Genomic DNA, 19429 nt, shown 5'->3' on the forward strand with positions numbered 1-19429 from the left:
CATTTAAAGATATATGTAGCCTTTGTGTCTTTCTGCATAGTAGTGAGTTATAGAAATGATCATAGTAGTAGCCATAGAAATGCCATTGTAACTGTTGGATTGCCCCACTTATGGTTGCTTACTGAATTGTTTTAGCCTGTGTATACTTGCTTACAATATTGTTTTAGCTTCTGTAACTTCATGCCTGTCTTGCACTGTAGGAAAGAACCATTGCTTACTTACCTCCCCTGAGCAAGTAAAGGTTGGGGAGAGAGGGCTTTCTGCTTTAAAAGGGTCCATGATACCAGACAGGGAACTGCACTTTTTGGACACTGACTGTCCAGTGTAGTCTCAGCTGGTAATAAAGACTTTCTTTGGGCTGTATTCTGTGCCTAGTGGTCTTCCCTGGAGGTTTTCCCTACAGAACAAGAACTTGCCAATCATCTTGGTAGTAAAAAGCTAAGGTTGTCAAGTGGGGAGGGGAATAGTTTAAAATCCAAACCCCGGAGCTTGCCCTAGTGGTAGACTGCTTGCCTAGCATGCACAAAGACCTGGGTTCGATTCCTCAGTACCATATACATAGAAAAAGCCAGAAATGGTGTTGTGGCTCAAGTAGTAGAGTGCTAGCTTTGAGGGAAAAGCCCAAGAACAGTGCTCAGGCCCTGAGTTCAAGCCCCAGGACTGGCAAAAAAAATCCCAACCCCCTGTATCTGCTCAAAGCCTCAACTTGAAGTGTACTTGGGGCTGACACCAGCAACATTGATACATTTGTTTAAAAAAAAAGAACATTTGTAGGTCGGAGCTTATGTCCCCATTGAGAGCTGTCTAAAAGCCATTAAACTTCAGCTTTGTTAGGGTCACCAAAGACCAGATTTCCAAGGTAGCCAGGGGAAAGGCTTTCACATGCCCAGAACTCAGTCTCCTGTGTTGTTAGGATTACAGGTGTGAACCACTAGGTCCAGACTCTGCTAGGGCTTTTCCTGTCCACAGTTGCATTTGTGCTGTGATGACCCTATTTTAAGGCTTCCCATCATGCTTACAATTACAGGAGTGTGCCAGCAAGTGGCAGCAAGTTAAGTTCTCTAAGACTTTTTTATACTGGCTTGCCTTGAACCCCCATCTTAGCCTTCCAAATTGTCAGTGGCTTACATATAAGCCACTGGTATGTTGCTAGAAGTTATATTTTTGCTTGTGTATGAGTGGGTGCCTGGGAGTTTGTGTGCATGTGCTTCTGTGTGTGTGTATGTATGTTGTGTGTGTATGTATGTTGTGTGTGTGTGTGTGTGTGTGCATGTAGGAACTTAAAGCTTTCATGTTAATGACTGGCATTCTGAACTTCATCTCAGATCTGTCATTTTAGGGGTTTTTTTGGCAGTTAACTGGAGACAGGATTGTTTAAGACTTCTGCTCCAGCATGCTCTATCCTTCATGCTCTATCCTTCATTTCTCAGCCTCCTGAATAGTTATGATTACAGGCATGAACTGCCAGTGCCTACCTCATTTTATTTGTCATGGATTAAATTGTGAAGTATATTTGAAAATCAGTAGGTGCTACCTACAATCCTACTAAAATCTGAGATACCCAGTTTGAAGGCAGCTACAAAGGAAAATCCATGAGACTCCAATTTCCACCTAAAGTGCAAAAAGAAGTGGAGCTGTGGCTCAAGTGGCAGAGGACTTGCCTGAGCAAAATAGTAAAGAGGCAGTGCCCTGACCTCGAGTTCCAGCTCTAGTACCAGCAATTTAAGATAAAATATAAACCTAAATGTACTTTAATGAAAAAAAAGAGTTAAACTGGCACATCCTTACTATAGAATGTCATTGAGCTGGAAAAGGAATGAACTGATATTAGGAAAATCTCAAAGTTGTATTGGGATTGGCCTTTGACAACTGTGGATAGTGGAGAGTTTGTGTTCTGCCATGTTCTGTGACAAAGGGGTGGAGAGAAACACAGACTTCCAGAAAGCTAGCTTTCCTCAGAATGAAGTGGACCCAAGGGAGAGGAGGGGCTCAGTGTTGGTGACCCACCACCACTGTGAACCAGCCATGTCCTCCACTGGTAGGAGCATGGGTCTGGGTGGTGGCCTTCCAGTATTGGAGAGCCACAATTCACCCATTTCTCTATCTGGTTTTGTGGCTTCCATGATCATCACCACACTTGTAGTGCCATCTTCAAAGTTTTGCAGTCTCAGGGAAATTCCTAGGACAGCATGGTATGGAGGGCTCTCTTTCACACTGGGAAGCAGACCTGTACTTAGGCTTTTGGGCCCCATACCTTGTGTAGTAAAAAAAAGAAAAAGATTTGGGTGGTTTATTTTTGAGAATGTTATGTTTTGTTTTTGTTTCTTTTTGCTTTTATTTTGGCCTTTCCTCTCTTTGTCTCTTCATGTGGACCAGGTATTTGAAAGGGCAGACGGTAGCAAAAGTTGTACTGTGCAGATTGTTGATATGTGATTATAGGAGAAACTGATACCTGGGATGGGAAATGGAATTGTAGATTCACCTCCCTTCCCTCCAGTTCAGAACCTGTTTCTCCTTTCAAATATGTGATTGTACTAGCTCTTTTCATATGAAAGAACTCTTCCTTATTTAAATAAAAAAGTTAAAAAATGAAAGAAAATCTCAAAGAATTGTTACTCACTGACTAAAAGGATATCAAAAAAGTATGATTCCAGTTCTCTAATATTCCCAAATGAGAACATTACAGAGATGGTGAACATGTTAGGGCTGCCAGGTGACTGTGACTCTAACTGTGGCAACAATGACTGTGGTAGGGAATCTACACATGCAGGCAAAATACATAGAATTACATGCACAGATCCAGATAGGAGTGCATGAATTTTAAATAAGCACTGTAGATTGTACTAATGCCATTCTCTTGATTTTGACACTGTTCTTAACTATATTAGATATAAACTTTGGGAAAAATTTTAGGTGAAGGGTAGGTGGGACCTCTCTGTATTATTTTGTTTTTTATAATTCCCTTCAAAATAAATTCAATATAATGACATGAAGTGTCTTAAATGCTATGAATATTTTATAATTCATATATCAGCATATTTTATTAAATGAAACTCAACTTTCATATGGAAAATAGGAAAAATACAAAAGAGCCTAATGTTATCATGAAACTGTTAATGATAATGAGTATATGTGAGTTCCTTGTAATGGCATAAGCTACATTGACAAAACTCTGTTTTTCTTTGCCCTTCTCTGTGTATGTGTCTCTCTCTGTCTGTCTCTCTCTGTTTCTGTCTCTCTCTCCCCCTCATTCTTTCTCTCTCCTCAGCCTTGAAGTAAAGGTTTTCCAAATAATTTGTCTAGTTTCCCTTAGATAATCTTAGATGATCCAAAATAATCATTCCACTACTGTAAATCAACTGATTAATGGGTATTTTATTAAATATAACCACTATACCTCTAACTGTAACACCTGTATCAGTGACTCATTGGGAGAAAACTAACAAATTGACATGAAAAAGCACTCACATCCTCAAGCATGTGGCTTACAAAGGGATTCTTGGGTTGCTAATTGTCCCTTGGTTTTATTACAGGCTCTCCAAGCCTCAAGCACCACAGTCAAGAGTGTGCTTCGAGGTTTTATGCACGCACAAGCCCTTTTCCTACCTTTTGAGTCCACTTGGAGCAAGTGAAGCAGGGTTGGGTTTGGACAAGACTAAGGCTTAGGCATCTGCACCTGGTGGTGTCTGGAGCCTAGTTGGACTTTCAGCTCATAAGTAAGCCTCGCTGTTCCCTGCCCCACCATAAGAGGAGCAGGAGATCAAAGCTGAAGCACAGAACCCAGCTGTGAGCTGGATCAACAGGGCAGAGCCTAGACAGGAGGCACTGGATCCCCAAATCAGTCCTGCAGAAGAGAGCAAGGATGGCAATAATACAGGCCAGGCATAAAAGTCTCTCAGATTCTTATCTCCAGTTAGACAGCCAAAGGCTGGAAGTACAGCTAAGGTTCATGTGGCACAGTGCCCTCTCTGAATAAAAAAGAGCTAAGGGACAGCACCTGGCCCTGAGTTCAAGGCCCAATCCTGGCACAAAACAAAAACAGACAGAAAAAAGAAACAGAGTTAGACAAACTGTGTGACATTTAGCAAAAAAAATACCTAAAGTAAATTTGTTAAAGATAATGATAAACTCTAGGTTATTTTAAAAACCTGATATATGGGCACTTGGAGCTCATGACTATAATCTCAGATACTCAGTAAGCTGAGATATGAATGGTGATCTTTCAGACCAGGTAGGAAAGTGAATGAGACTCTTATCTCCAATTAATCACCAAAAAAAAGAGTAGAGCTGTGAGTCATGTGGCACATTGATAACTTGAGCAAAGAAGTTCAGGGACAGCATCCAAGACCTGACTTAGGCCTCAGTACTGGCATAAAAGAAAACACACACACACACACACAATAAAACCATGAGTGATCTTGTTTTCATTAGATTTGCCATTCTTCACTTACTTCACAAGTATAATATTGTGTTTTTTCCACTTGTGGCCTATCACAGGTTAATCAGTGATTAGATGTTCATAGGCTTTCCTGCCCAGACTGACTTGAAATCATTATCTTCAGATCTCAGCCTTCTGAGTAGCTAAGATTACAACCATGAATCACTGGTAGTTCCCATTTCTTTGCATTCTTTTTTGAACAGAGTCTGAAAGATCCATTCCCTCCACAATGGAACCAGTACTATCAGCATCACCTTGAAACTGGGTGGACCCTTGTGCCCCACTCCACATCTGCTGACTACTACTTACTAAAAAATATTCATGAAACTCATGTGTACATTAAAGGTTGAAAAGCCCATCCTCTTTTGTTAGTCTTGAATCGGGATTCAGATATATTTATATTCTGAAGATCAGGAAAAGGTATATATATATATGTAATATTTGTATTAAATTCTTCACAACTCAGCCATAAATCTTAATAACTTGTGTAATTCCTCCCTTCATGTACTCTCCTTGATTGGGTTTGCAATGAAAAAAAACAAAACAAAATGATACTGAATTTGCCCAGAATTCAACTCAAGTGAAAACAAGACTTACCTTTCTTCATCCATTGTGGGTGAAAGGGTATAAATAATTAATGTCCATTTGTAGAACAAATAATCAAAGCTTAACAAATGAAATAGAGAACAGGATTTGTGGCCTATAATGTATCCTCCCTACTGATTGTGATGTTTCTGCAGTAAATGATATTCTGATTGTTCTTTCAGAATTAAATGTTAACCACAAGACTCATAGTAGGTGTTCATTGTTAAAGGCTCTTGTTTCCCCATTGTAAATTTTGTATTTGTGACCATCACTTTAAAATTTTTATTAATACTTATCCCCAAAATTTATTATCAACATATACTTTAAACTTTAAATTATTTATTAAAATAACCACAAAATGAACTGTACAGGAACTTTACTACAAACATAAGTTATGCACTCAATATGGCCTTTCACTATGCTTTTGCTCTGTCCCTCCTACCCCTTTCTAGCCAGTCTACATGTTTCCTAATAATCTCTGTTGAAATATACATTCAGGAGGGAGATGCCTGAAACACGTTTTGCTTTCTTTAAAGCATTCAGTATGCACATATAAAATCTAAACTCTACCTCATTTGCCAAATGTATATATTTTTTCTGTCAGTTTAAACATGAAATCTCTCCCTTGCTCATGTCTTGGTCTCCACTATTTGAACTATGCATCCAGTCTGGCTTTTTGACAGTTATTTTAGAGTTGAAGGCTAATAAACATTTCTCCCAAGACTGGCCTCAAAATACAATCTACCATATTCACAGCCTCTTAGTACACAGAATTAAAAGCAAGAGCCAACAGCACAAATCAACAATATAATAAATTTGAAAATGTGAGTACAAACTAGCTTTTGAATTAAAATAACATTGTGAGAAAAACAAACATACACAAACTTACACACAGCATATAGCTTCAAAAATACTCCAACCTTCAAAGTTTACATGTCTGCAAGATATATTGTCTGGTAAACAGTATCACTTTTCCCAGAAATTTTAACATAGATTACTTTGGGAATTCTCAAGGAAAAAATGCTTTCTTAGAATAGGCTTTGTTTTCCTTTGCGGTACAGATCCCTCAACACTCTCACACGTACTCTGATACTTTCTCAGTCTGATGGATTGTTTTTTGTGACAAGTCAGGGAAGGCTGATACCACAAGACTTCCAAAACGCTGCTCATATGCAAGGGTGTTTTGGTGTCCTCTAACATGGCAGTGGTCCCTGAGAATTTCTAACAGCAAGGAAATTTATGGGATCTCTAAACAGGGTGAAAGAAGAAGACCATACTTTGCTCTATAAGCTTTCCCACAATGAACACACCTCAAAAGTGGTTCTCTAGATGTTTATTTTCAGGTGTCTCTTAAGATTGGATGGTAGGCTAACAGTATTTCAATGGTGACCACGCAGAGTATTTTTCTGTCTTATGTGGCTTATACACATTAAGGAGAGAGCAAAACAGTTTTGAATGATTTAGCACTCATTGCAGGGAAGTCATTTTTACTCTACTGTGTATTATCTTATGTCTAGTAAGATGATCACACCTATGAAAAGCTTTTCCACATTCATTACATTCATTCATATTCGTGTGTGTGTATGTGTGTGTGTGTATGTGTGTTTAATTGTATTTTATTGATGGGATGATGTAAAGAAGGATTAGTTACATTCATCAGGTAGTGGGTATGTTACTTCTTGAACACTGATAGCCCAATGTTTTTCTCCCAGTTTCCCTCACCCCCTTGCAATCATCTTGTTTTTCCATTCATATTCTTTTTGGTCAGATTGAGATGATTTGTGTTATCTCAGAAGAACGATATAGCTAAAGGTTTTCTTATACTTGGGGCATTCACAGGGTTTCTCCCCTGTATGAATTGTGAAATGTCTCTTAAGTTTTTACCTTTAGCTGAAGCATTTTCTACAACTATGACATTTATGTTGTTTGTTACTAGTGTGGAATTTGAGATGAAACGGCAAAACTGTGGGACACAGGGACATTCTCTAACATTAACTACATTTTAGTAATTCCCTTTGGCTATGGGATTCTCATGTTCTATGAGTTGTATGAATATATTTAGGAGTTTCCCACATTTTCTGCATTTATAAATTTTTGCTCCTATCTGGTTTCTATCCTGCTCAGCTACAAAAGAAATCATGCCAGAGGGATTTGTATCTATTATTCTCTTTGGATCTTTCCTCATTATAAATTCTATATTTTGTGCCTACCATGGGAGGAATCTCCAGGATCAATCTCAGAGTCATTCTAGGAATAGTTTTGCTCTCCACTACACAGGGTTACATTCGGGAGGAATGTGTCCATGTGTTGGCTCCTCCTTGATGTTCAGTGTTTCTGGCTGCAAACTATTTTGAGTAAGTTGTAATGGTTGGGATGTAAGGGGACTCGTCCTACCTGAACAGAAACCTTGAAGGATGTCTCTTTCCATTCTATCCTGTTCTTCATTCTCACTAAGCATGATGGGTTTGCTAAAGTAAAATACTACGTCACACAAGTTCTCATAGTTCTTCAACATCACTTCCCTATACAACTTTTTCTGTTCTGAACTCAGTAAAACCCACTCTTCCTTGGTAAAATCTAGGGACACATCCTCAAACCTTACTGAGCTCCAGAAGGGATAGTGTGTGGTTTCTGCTTCTGTGAACATCGCCTGTTGTATATTAACAGGGGGTTCAGCAGACAGAGACAATACAGTGGGTGGAGTGGTATCTGCCATCTGTCAGAAAGTAAGTACACTCACACAGAAACTAGGACAACTAGGACACTGGCACTGTGTGCTTCAATGATCCGTTCAGGCAAAGTCCCATACACAGAAAGCCACAGGTCATCAAGGGCAGGGCTCCACTCAGGCTGCTGCTTGTATACTTTCCAGTGTGCTTGCCTGTGAAAAATAGAAAGAAAGAGGCTCTCAGCACATATGAATGTGTATAATGTTGTGAGTGCACTTTAGTCAGTGTCACCTCCCACCTTAGATGCACCAGCAGAAAGCATTTAAGGATATTTCAGTTTACATTTTTAAATGATGTGGAGATACAGTAGCTACTTACATGTCAGTATTTGTGTTGAGTTTTGTGTTCGCAATCCTTCAGCAATTAAATAAGCATGACTACTATTCATGTTGCTATAATTGAAGAAACTGAAACTTTGACAGGTTATGTAAGATGCCGCTGGCTGAAGAAACATTATACAAAGAGTCTGGATCCAATGACAGAGAGGGAAATTTAACTCTAAAACTCCTACTTGCAACTACTCTGCTAGACTTCTCAGAAGAAAAATAGTCAAATTCCAGCTGTGTCCTGAGCACCTGCTAGAGTAGCCAGGCATTCTCTTAGTGTTTGACATAAACTCAACTTTTTACCTGTGCCAGTTGAAATGGCAGAAACTTAGCTTAAGAACCTCCTTTATTCATGGGAAAATATTTTGAGATGGGGCACTGGAGGTCTATTTAGTTATGACGTCAACAAGACTTAGTATATATTTTACTAGGATGTTCTAGAGATGGTATGAATTCTGCCAAGATCATCCATTTCCATGATGTCTCGGGGAAAGACCCTTGATCATCCTCTAGAGCTATGGCCTCAAACTCCAGTAGGCACCCATGAGACTGGTGACAGCCATCTCCTGTGCTGGAGAAGCCTGTCCTGTGCTGGAGAAGCCTGAGGCCAACAACACCAAATTCTCAATCAGAATCCTCTATGAAGCTGATAAGAATAATAAGGGCTACAGAAAGAGAATAAACGAAAAGAATATTTCTTCCAAAGCCCAGGAACTTCCATTTCTAGGCATAATGACTACAAAGGGAAGGCTGAGCAAGAGGTTATTTACTGATAAAAGATAGAGACAAGCACTCACTCTTTTTTTCCTCTGAAAATTCAGCCTTCTGTGGCTGTGGTTGTACAGCTGTGGAATCTTCCCAATCCAGATGAATGTTCCCTTCAGACAAGGAGCTGGGAAAAAGAGTAAAGAGCTTTTCAGATGCATTTCATCCAAAGACCAACATTCTAAGAGCCTGTTAGTATGTGATATAAGGGGTACCCCAATGTCTGCACTCTTCAATGATACAGAGTCAGAAAATATCAAATATTCCTAGAAATATATATATGTATATATATATATGTGTCAAAAATGTTACAGTGCTTACATGCAGGTGTTGACTATGCAAATCAATGACTGTGAAGGAATAAATCAAAGACAGCAACAATGACACTATACTAATCAAGAGGTTCAAAACATGAGCCGGCCACAGTGACTCACACCTGTAATCCTAGCTACTCAGGAGGCTGACATCTGAGGATCATGGTTCAAAACCAGCCAGGGCACTAAGACTGTAAAACTCTTATCTCCAATTAACCACTAGAAAATGGGAATTGGTGCTGTGGCTCAAGGGGTAGGACAGAAGTCTTGAGCTGAAGACCTCAGGGACAGTGCCCAGGCCCAGAATTCAAGCCCCACGATGGACAAAAAAAAGGTTCAAAACATACCCCCAACTCATTCTTTTGCTATTGAAACAAAATAGTACAGTTAGAGTCCATCTCCAAGACTGATCTTGGAGCCCGTGGGTCACAGAAATAATTCTCCATAATAAGGAGACTGAGATCTATTTATTTTTTTATTCAAGGCTACTGCTCTGCTACTTAAGCCCTGTCTCTACTTTCTACTTGATTGGGGGTTAAATGGAGTCCAAGGGACTTTCCTTAATGGGCTTCACTCCAACCATAATACTCAAATTTTAGACACCTAAAGAGTAAGTTTACAGATGTTGAGTACCACCCACGTTGTAAAGGTGATCTTTAAATCGTGCTCCAAATTTTATGCTCTGATAATATACCAAGAGAACAGCTCAGTGTCTCTACCACCCATCCTCTTGTTTTCATGGCCTCATCCTGTATGCTGGGTTCCACTCATACTTTTTTGACTCGATCAGTCTTCTATCATGGTCTTGCATTAAAGGGATTATATAATTTCTTCCTCCTGGACATCTCCTATTGTATGGGAAAAGAGCACCCATGTGCCCGCACACTCCGGCTCATGCCTGTAATCATGAGATCCAAGGATCATGGTATGAAGGCATGCCGGGAAAGAAAATATCCATGAGAGGCTTATTTCCAGTTTCCACTAGTGAATGGGCAATGGAGCTGGTGATCTAACTGGTAGAGTGCTAGAACTAAGTGAAAAAAAATACTCCAGGGACAACCCACAAGCTGAGTTCAAAACCTATGAACAATTTAAAACCAAAAAAAAACAAAACAAAACTAATAATACCCATCAACCCTGGACCCCCAAAACTGCAGTTTTCATTCAATCTTCTTTACCTGATGGCGTCTTCAAAGGACCACGTGAGGACCGGACCTGTGGACTCGGCAAGGCAGCCAACAGCCAGGCGACAACGTGGTGGGCACCCGCACTGCCAGCGGAGATCTCGGGAGCCCTTAGGCCTCTGCGCCCCCCGCCGGCGGCGTCTGTGGAGGACCAAGGCCCAGAATCAGCGCGCACGCAATGTCTCCACTCCCCGTCCCCACACGACCCTCCCTCCTCTCGGGGTGCATTCGCTGAGGGGCCCCAGGTCCCCACGCGCCCTAGGGACATCCTTTCCCCTCCACCGCCCCGCGGCTCCGTCCAAGAGCCAGCCGCACCCCAGTGGCTCCAGGCCTAGGGCCGAGACGCCTTCTCCCCTACGGCTGCCATCCGGGGGTCCTGACAGGAACCCCGACGGCCTAGCCCGCAGCGCCAGAAGAGAGTCTCCTCCCCACTCGAACCCCGCTCCCACACAGCCCCTGGTCACCGCTCTTCTCTCCCTGCCCGCGTCTTCAAACGACCCACTGAAGTTCAGGCCTCTGGAGACTTCGCGCGGCCGACAATCAGGCGGCAATTACCTCAGCGCTCAGCACTGCCGGAGAAGACCACGCCCACCTTTAGCGCCCCCGCCGGCGCCTGCGCACTATGCAAGCCAGGCTCACGATCCTACGCACACACATGCGTAGTCAGGACCCTGTAGATAATCTAGATGCCCGGATTTACGACACTCCACCCTGCCACTTACCTTCCCATGTACAGTGTGATGGACCAATCACAGACAGGAGGTGGAGAAATGAGGGGTTGAGGCTGTGCACAGATTCAGTTGTGTACTCACAACCCAGCACTGTACCACTGGATGCACATTCCCAGTCCTTTCGTTTCCTTAGGATTTCCATAATGTTTCACAATTATTCTTGAGCTGACTTCTGCTTTTGTATGAGTGAGAGTTGTACCACCATGACAAGCCACTCTGTCTGTGTGCCTGGATGCAAGAATTTTCTGCCTCAGTTTTACTTTCTTCTTTTTAGTTGATATTATTGTATATTGGTCCATGCAAAAAATACACACAACCACTTTTTGGAAAGACTGATTCTATACCATACATTTGCTTGGCTTTCCCTCCTCCCTCCCATATCTATGTCATGGGATTGGGTACCATAGAATAACCACTTTAACAAACACAGATCAATGTAAAATACAGTTTCACTCTGTCACCAATTAATTCTGGCTAGACTTCTGTCTCCATTTGGTGATATAGCTGGGTGGATGAACTGAATTCTTCCATTCATACTGCATTTGCTGATATTCTGGGGGAGGGCCCATGGTGACAAGCATTCTGGGCTTTCAATTTCCTCTTACACAGCCTGGTGCCTGTATCTTAGGAGTGGGAGCCGTAAACACACCCCAAAGGAGAATACGACAGGTCATTTTGCACAACTACTGGTACACATAGATAACCAGAGAAGATTCCACATTGTCTGATCCTGGACCCCAGAGCAGAAGCCAATAACCACAGTTGAACACCTGCATCCTTCTCCCAAACATGCACTTTTCATCCCCTTCCTCTCCACATGGTGGCACCACCAACAGACCAAGGAATGAATCTCTGGATCTGGTTTCTGGCAAAGCAATAAGGCCATTTCCTCTTCTCTCTTGTTTCCAAGTCAGAACCCTGTGTGGCTGCTACCTCTAGCACTCAAAACAGTCATGTGCAGACAATGCAGGTAACTGGTCACCTCCAAAATTACTGTTGTGGCACAAAAGGACCTGAGACTCTCATCTCCAATTAACCTCTAGAAAATGGGAAGTGCAGCTTGGCTCAAGAATAGGGCAGTAGCCTTGAGGTGAAGAGCTCAAGGACAATTGCCTGGGCCCAGGGATAGGGCAATAGCCTTGAGATGAAGAGCTGAAGGACAGTGCCCAGGCCGAGTTAAAGCCCCATGACCCACAAAAAAAATTACCATTGTACCACAGATGCTACAGCACAGTCCCTTCGTGTTTCATTATAATTTTAATAAATTTAATATTTCCTCTAATTTATGATTCCATTCAAGCACAAAGGGCCTGGACACTCTGACAGCATTTGAGTGTGAATTTTGTGTGTGTACATGACTACATGTGTCTGAGTGGGGTGGGTGAATGTGAGACTAAGATTCATGGATTTACTCATTTCACTTAGCTTTCTTGCTTTGGGTGCTTTTGGTTTTTTTGATAAGATTGAGGCTAGGAGAAATTTGTCTTGCAGGTCACAAATTCTGAGTCCCTGATTTGGTTCCATAAATAGCTAAAATAATGAGATCAAGTCACCATACATAGCATAAACCTTATTGTGACAAAACACATCCTACAGAATATAATGGCAGCATCACAGACTAATCATAGAGTCTCAAGTCTAAAAGAACCTTTACTGGTTGAAACTAGCAAGTGAATGGGGAGTAGAGAATCTCATCTCTCCCTGTACAAATCACTAGCTAGGACTGAGTGGACTACCAGTGACAAAAGGCAGCCTGGAGAAATATTTTACTCCTGTACCAGTTGTCAATATGATCCAAGACTGAGGATGAGTCAAAATACAGAGGTGTATTCTATCAACTACTCTCATTAATACATACCCAGAGGTGATCACTTCCTGCCTCACCCCTACCCATAGAGGACTCACATACACAGATTTGGCACTTGAAACCTACTCTCAAAAAGTACTTGTAATCTCCCAGATACCAAGTCAACACTCACCTTCCAAGCACCTTCCCAAATAAGGATCCTACATCTGAACGTGACCCAAGGCCATCACTACTAGTCGATTGTTTCTGTCACTGTAGTGTCAGCAGAATCTCACGAGCTAAAGACTTTCATCATGTGCAGATGATGCAAGCCAATGTAATAGACCTCTCCCACCCCCATGCCCAATATTTCCATAGATGTGATGAGTGCTTAGAAGACCAAAATTGTACAAAATGTGCCAGAATTTCCTCATACCTGTCAGACTCCCTAGCATAGTGAGGAACCCATCACAGTCTGGTAGGCAGACAGAAATCAGATTTTTTGTTTGGAGTTGGGGTGGCAAGGATTCCATACTGTAGGTTGCACTCATAAGCTTACATGGTAACAGTTGGGTGATAGCCCCAACTGTTTATGGTTTATTTATATTTTGAATTCGATCTTCAAGTATTTCCTACACACCCTGATGTTTCCTATCAAGGCAGAGGTGAAACATAATGATGAATGCGTGTGTGTGCTGATGTATGGATGTATGTGCAATGCTCATAGGAAAGCATTCAACCATTTTCTTCCTCTTTCTGCTTTTTTTCTTGCTTTAAGAAGGCATCCAAACTGGTACTGGGGCTTGGTTCAAGGGTAGGACGGTAGCCTTGAGCTGAAGAGCTCAGGGAAAACGCCCAGGCCCAGGAGAAGGGTGGTAGCCTTGAGCTGAAGAGCTCAGGGAAAACGCCCAGGCCCAGGAGAAGGGTGGTAGCCTTGAGCTGAAGAGCTCAGGGACAGCTCCCAGGCCAAGTTCAAGCAACATAACCCACAAAATAAACAAACAAACCAACAAATAAATGAAAGAAGGCAACCAAGCTGAGCACCAGTGGCTCACACTTATTATCCTAGCTACTCAGGAGGCTGAGATCTGATTCAAAGCCTACCTGGACACAAAAAACAGAAGTGGGGGCCGGGAGTTTTGCCTAGTGGTAGAGTGCTTGCCTAGCATGTATGAATACCCGGGTTCGATTCCTCGGTACCACATACATAGAAAAAAGCCGGAAATGGTGCTGAGGCTCAAGTGGTAGAGCTCTAGCCTTAAGAAAGTCCAAGGATAGTGCTCAGGCCCTGAGCTCAAGCCCAGGACTGGCAAAAAACAGAAGTAGCACTGTGGCTCAAGGGGTAGGGTGTAGCCTTCAGCTGAAGTGCTCAGGGACAACGCCCAGACCCAGAGTTCAAGCCCCATGACTAACAGAAGAAGAGGAACAAGAGGAACAACAACAAAACAAGAATAAGTAGAAGATATCCAATTTCTTTCAACATTCTATCACATAGAAGAGGTGCTGTTTCCTTGTTGTGGAGACTGTGGGCAAGAAATCTTTCATCTGAGCTAGCTCCAAGCTTAGATTCCCACATCCACCTTTACTTCCCCATTACCTAAGAGAAGAGGAATGGGATACAACAGACATTAGAAACACCATTTTAACCACACAGGCCCTAGTGCCACCTGGGTCACTACAAACTAAATACAGACATTGGCTCTTCTGGGTGCAGAGGCAGCTGAGAGGACCTTGTTCCTACCTCAGGGAGCAGTCACCATGTTTCAGTTGGGACACCCAGTGCCACTAAGCAGCCTGTGGTCATTCTTTCCTCTTCTGTTTTCTGGAATCAACAACCAGTAACAAGCTGGAGCCTCAACTGTACCACCCATAGAGGGGAGGTGTCTTCTGCCCAAGTTCTAGCATTAGTGGATTTCTGGAATGACCCCAGACCCTCTGATCACATGACTTCAGAGTAGCAGCAATAGGTAGCCAGAGTTGGCACTTTATCCCTTCTCCCAACCAGTGCACACACATAGACCTAATTAAAAGTTTTCATCAGTCAGGCATGTAATCCTAGCTACTCAGGAGACTGAGATCTGAGGATCAAGGTTCAAAGCCAGCCTGGGCACAAAAGGACCCGAGACTCTTGTCTCCAGTTAACCTCTAGAAAATGGTAAGTGGGACTTGGCTCAAGGGTAGGGCAATATCCTTGAGCTGAAGAAGTCAGAGACAGCGCCCAGGTGGAGTTCAAGCCCCCGTGACCCACAAAAAAATCAACCCCATTTTCTGCTGGTATCTTCACCATACCAATCCCACAACTGACTCTCCAGGCACTCAGCTATGGAGCAGTTTCCTCCTCCTCAATGTCGTTAGCAATTCTCTCCTGAATGGAGAGATTCTTTATGCTCCTGCACAAGAGAATCCTGTAGGCAATGCATACAGGCCAGGTGTTGCCTCTGCCTGTCACTGTTACCATGTCAGAAGACACAAGACCAACCAGTACTTCCATACAATGTACCAGGGGATACTTGGGTCCCTCATCTTTCTAAGAAGAGCAGAGAATGGGGAAAGATAGTCTTTAATTATTCTTCTCTGAATGTCAATCTCTGGACTTGAAGTCAAGTACTAGACATTGTCTCAGAACTTTTGGGCTCTAGGAAGACCTCCACCACTTTCAGATTCTGTTGGCGGTTAATTGGAGATAAGTGTCTCAGAGGCTTACCTAATTTGTGTGGGCTTCCAAATTCCATCCTCCAATCTCAGCTTCCTGAAGTGGCAAGGATGACAAGCATGAGACACTGTGCCTGGCCAGTTAATTTATTTAAAGAAAACTCTTATTGATCACTCTTCACCAGCATTAGAAATTATCAATGGGGCCTTGAGTTTGGCCTAGTGCTAAAGTGCTTGCCTAGCAAGCACAAAGCCATGGATTCAACTCCTCAGTACCATATATATAGAAAAGGCTGGAAGTGGTGGTATAGCTCAAGTACTAGAGCTCTAGTCTTGAGAAGTCCTAGAACAGTGCTCAGGCCCTGAACTCAAGACCCAGGACTGGCAAAAAATAAAAATAATAATATACATTAAGGTTACATCGTGATGACTACACAAGCTGTTTTTCTGGGTTTTGTGGAACCAGTAATCCAAAATGAGAAAATTGACCCTACTTGTAAGGATTGAATTGGAGAAATGAAAAGTGTTCAAGTCAATGATTGTGAAATTTTGATCACTTATTTAGTTCCGAAATTGACAAAATCTCTAAGCTGATTTACTTTCCACAGACTGAATCTTAGATACTCTAAAATTCATCAGCTTTCCAGCTTAGCTGTTTTCTCCAATCAATTTGATTGAGCAGAAAGTTCTACTTTATAGACTTGGAGTCTTTGTGACACTCCTCCTAGGCTAATTTAGTGGGAGGGTGATCTGCTTTGTGTGTCACACTCTAAGGAGATAGCTGTTCCTGTAGCTTGGAGTTGCTGGGAGGAAGCTTGAGTGTGGGTGGGGTTGTGGCCTATCTGGGATCAGTGGCTTTTCCCTGAGGTCCTAGCTAATGAGACTCTTTGGCCTAGCCTGGAGTTTTAGTTTTCAACTCCTGCAGCCAACTAAACTAATTAGTAACTAAGTAGTGTATTGCAAATAAAACTCTCATGGATTTTCCTGCCCAGGTTGGCTTTGAAATATGATCTTCAGATCACATTCTACTGAACAGCTAGAATTTTGCAGTTGATAAAAGAACTGTATGCTAAGTGATTTTGTGTTTGCAACCTTTGTGTGTGCGCACAAGAGTATCACAGAGTGTGTAAGTTTAAAAAAATTGACATCTAATTCCATTCACTAATGGTTCATAACTGTAATCTGAGCTAATAAAGAGGCTGAAATCTCAGGACAAAGACCCAGAATCAGTCTGGGCAGAAAAGTGAATGAGATTCTTATCTCCAAGTAACCAGTACAAAGCTGCAAGAGAAGCTGTAGCTCACAGAGTGCTACTCTTAAGAAAAGAAAAAGGGGGGCTGAAGAGCTCAGGGACAGCTCCCAGGCCAAGTTCAAGCAACATAACCCACAAAATAAACAAACAAACGAACAAATAAATGAAAGAAGGCAGCCAGGCTGAGCACCAATGGCTCACACTTGTTATCCTAGCTACTCAGGAGGCTGAGATCTGATTCAAAGCATGCCTGGACACAAAAACCAGAAGTGGGGGCTGGGAGTTTGGCCTAGTGGTAGAGTGCTTGCCTAGCATGCATGAAAACCCAGGTTTGATTCCTCAGTACTACATACACAGAAAAGGCTAGAAGTGATACTATGGCTCAAGTGGTAGAGCTCTAGCCTTGAGAAAGCCCAAGGACAGTGCTCAGTCCCTGAGTTCAAGCCCCAGGACTGGCCAAAAATGGTTAAGCAGCAGTACATAGGCACAGGGTTATAGATACCATCTACAAACACAAATACCCTTAAACAATCTACAATTTGTTTGGCTCAGAAGGAATATATTCAATAGTTCTCATGGAAAGAGAAGGGTATTTTGTGTTTGGGTTTGTTTTGTGCCAGTAGTGGTGCTTAGAATCAGAGTTTGATCTCTGTCACTGAACTATTTTGTACAGGCTAGTGATCTACCACTTGAGCTACAGCTCTACTGCTGGCCTTTTGGTGGTTAAGAGGAGGTAAGAATCTCACTGACTCTTCAAATTGGTTTCAAATTGGGATACTTAGATACCACACTCCTGTGTAGCTAGGATTTGAAGCAGGACTCATTTGCACCCAGCTATCACATTAAAGTTAGAGAAGCTCATCCTATACTGTTAGGTCTCCAAGATCCAGAATCAAGTCTTCTTCAAAACCCATTCTAGAAAATAGTTCCGTTCAAAACAGAATTAAAAAAAAAAAGCTAAAGGGGCCAGGGATAGAGTGTTTGCCTAGCGTGCACAAAGACCCAGGTTCAATTCCTCGGTACCACATACATAGAAAAAAGCCAAAAATGGTGCTGAGGCTTAAGTGGTAGAGCTCTAGCCTTGAGAATGCCCAAGGACAGTGCCCAGACCCTGAGTTCAAGGCCCAGGTCTGGCAAAAAATGATGAAAATCCACATAAATATGATTTTGCCCAGGGCTCAACTCCTCTAATGAAAACAAAACTTACCTTACTTTATCCATTTCAGGTGACAGAGTCTTAGTAACTTTCTTGGAATTAGCATGTATTTGGAGAACAAACTATTATAACTTATGGGCATTCTGTACATAGTGCAGTACCTGAGGCCTATATTGTGTCCTTCATACAAAATGTGACAGTGTTGTTGTAAATGTTGTTCTGATTGTTATATAAGCATTAAAGTTCAACCACAAGACACACAGTAGGTACTGTGTGTTGCATCGCCCTTGCTTCTCCTCTGGAAAATTCATATCTGTGACTGTCACTTTTAAAACTATATTATTCTCCACATAAATTTTAAATTTTAGGTTGTTTATTAAAATAAACACAAATCTACCCCTTTACAGCCAGCCTACATGTTCCCTAGTAATTATTCTTAAAATATACACTCAGGAGTGGAACATGATATGATTACTTTAAAAACTTTTAATACACACATATAAAATTCAAATTCTAATGAATAATAAACCTTATACAATTTTTGTGGCAGTTTAAGCTCAAAATCTTACCCTTGCTCATACCTGGCACTCCTCCATTTGAGCCATGCATCCAGCTTGGTTTTTTGATGGTTACTTTAGGGATGAAGTCTACTGAACATCTGTTCCCAGGCTGGCCTCAAACTACAATCTTCCAGGTGTCAGACTCCATAGCAGTAAATTACAAGGGAGAATCACCAGTACGTATCCATTATATAACAAATTTTAAAACATGAACCCATGCACTCTATTTTTAACTAAAATGACATTGTAAAACACACACACATACCACAGATATAAATTCAAAAAGATTTAAAAATTCAATATTTACGTTTATCCCAAGGATATGTTATCTGCTGAGCAGTACCATTTTCCCTTGAAATTTTTCCATAGATTTCACTGGGAATTCTCAACACAAGTGTGCTTCTTTCTTTCTTTCTTTCTTTTTCTTTATTTCTTGGCCAGTCTTGGGGCTTGAACTCGGGGCCTGAGCACTCTCCTTTAGTTTTTTTCCTCCCAAGGCTAGTGGTTTTCCACTTGAGCCACAGTACCACTTCCAGCTTTTTTCTTTTCTTTTTTTCCTTTTATTTCTATTTTCCTTTTTATTTCTTTTTTTGCCAGTCCTGGGGCAGGAACTCATGGCCTGAGTATTGTCCTTGGGCTTTTATCAAGGCTAGCACTCCACCACTTGAACCATAGCACCACTTTCAGCTTTTTTTCTATGTATATGATAAGAAGGGTCTTAGTGCATGCTAGGCAAACACTCTACCACTAAGCCAAACTCCTGGCACCACATGTGTGCTCTCTTACTAAAGGCTTTGTTTCCCTATGAGGTACAAGAGCCCTGAACACACTCACATATACTCTAACACTTTTTCAGTATGGTGGAATGTTTTCTGTGACAAGTCAGAGAACACTGATACTGCAAGTTTTCACACAGCTCACATGTAAAGGGCTTTTCTCCAAGATGGATTT

At 41.8% G+C, this 19429-nt stretch overlaps 1 protein-coding gene across 1 annotated transcript; it reads right to left on the bottom strand.

The window, feature by feature from the left end:
- Positions 1 to 7751: 7751 nt before the first annotated feature.
- On the bottom strand, positions 7752 to 18883 carry LOC150040663 (uncharacterized). The gene is made up of 6 exons (XM_090325686.1): positions 18500 to 18883; positions 15563 to 15607; positions 11064 to 11300; positions 10336 to 10482; positions 8876 to 8970; positions 7752 to 7904 (listed from the first exon to the last, which is right to left on the bottom strand). Exons 3-6 carry the CDS (start codon positions 11069 to 11071, stop codon positions 7780 to 7782), a joined length of 375 nt encoding a protein of 124 aa, XP_090181812.1. The 5' UTR covers positions 11072 to 11300; positions 15563 to 15607; positions 18500 to 18883; the 3' UTR covers positions 7752 to 7779.
- Between the last annotated feature and the right edge of the window lie 546 nt (positions 18884 to 19429).

This window comes from Megascapheus bottae, chromosome X, assembly GCF_031878675.1.
Source record: "Megascapheus bottae isolate mThoBot1 chromosome X, mThoBot2.hap1, whole genome shotgun sequence".
In the NCBI taxonomy this organism is placed as follows: domain Eukaryota; kingdom Metazoa; phylum Chordata; class Mammalia; order Rodentia; family Geomyidae; genus Megascapheus; species Megascapheus bottae.

What these genes read in the sequence shown, in the direction of transcription:
- LOC150040663 (XM_090325686.1), bottom strand. An exon ending in TCCTTTGAAGACGCCATCAG is followed by an intron (nt 8,971 to 10,335) that starts GTAAAGAAGATT and finishes TCTTTTTCCCAG; the next exon opens with CTCCTTGTCTGAAGGGAACA. An exon ending in ATTTTCAGAGGAAAAAAAGA is followed by an intron (nt 7,905 to 8,875) that starts GTGAGTGCTTGT and finishes TATTTTTCACAG; the next exon opens with GCAAGCACACTGGAAAGTAT.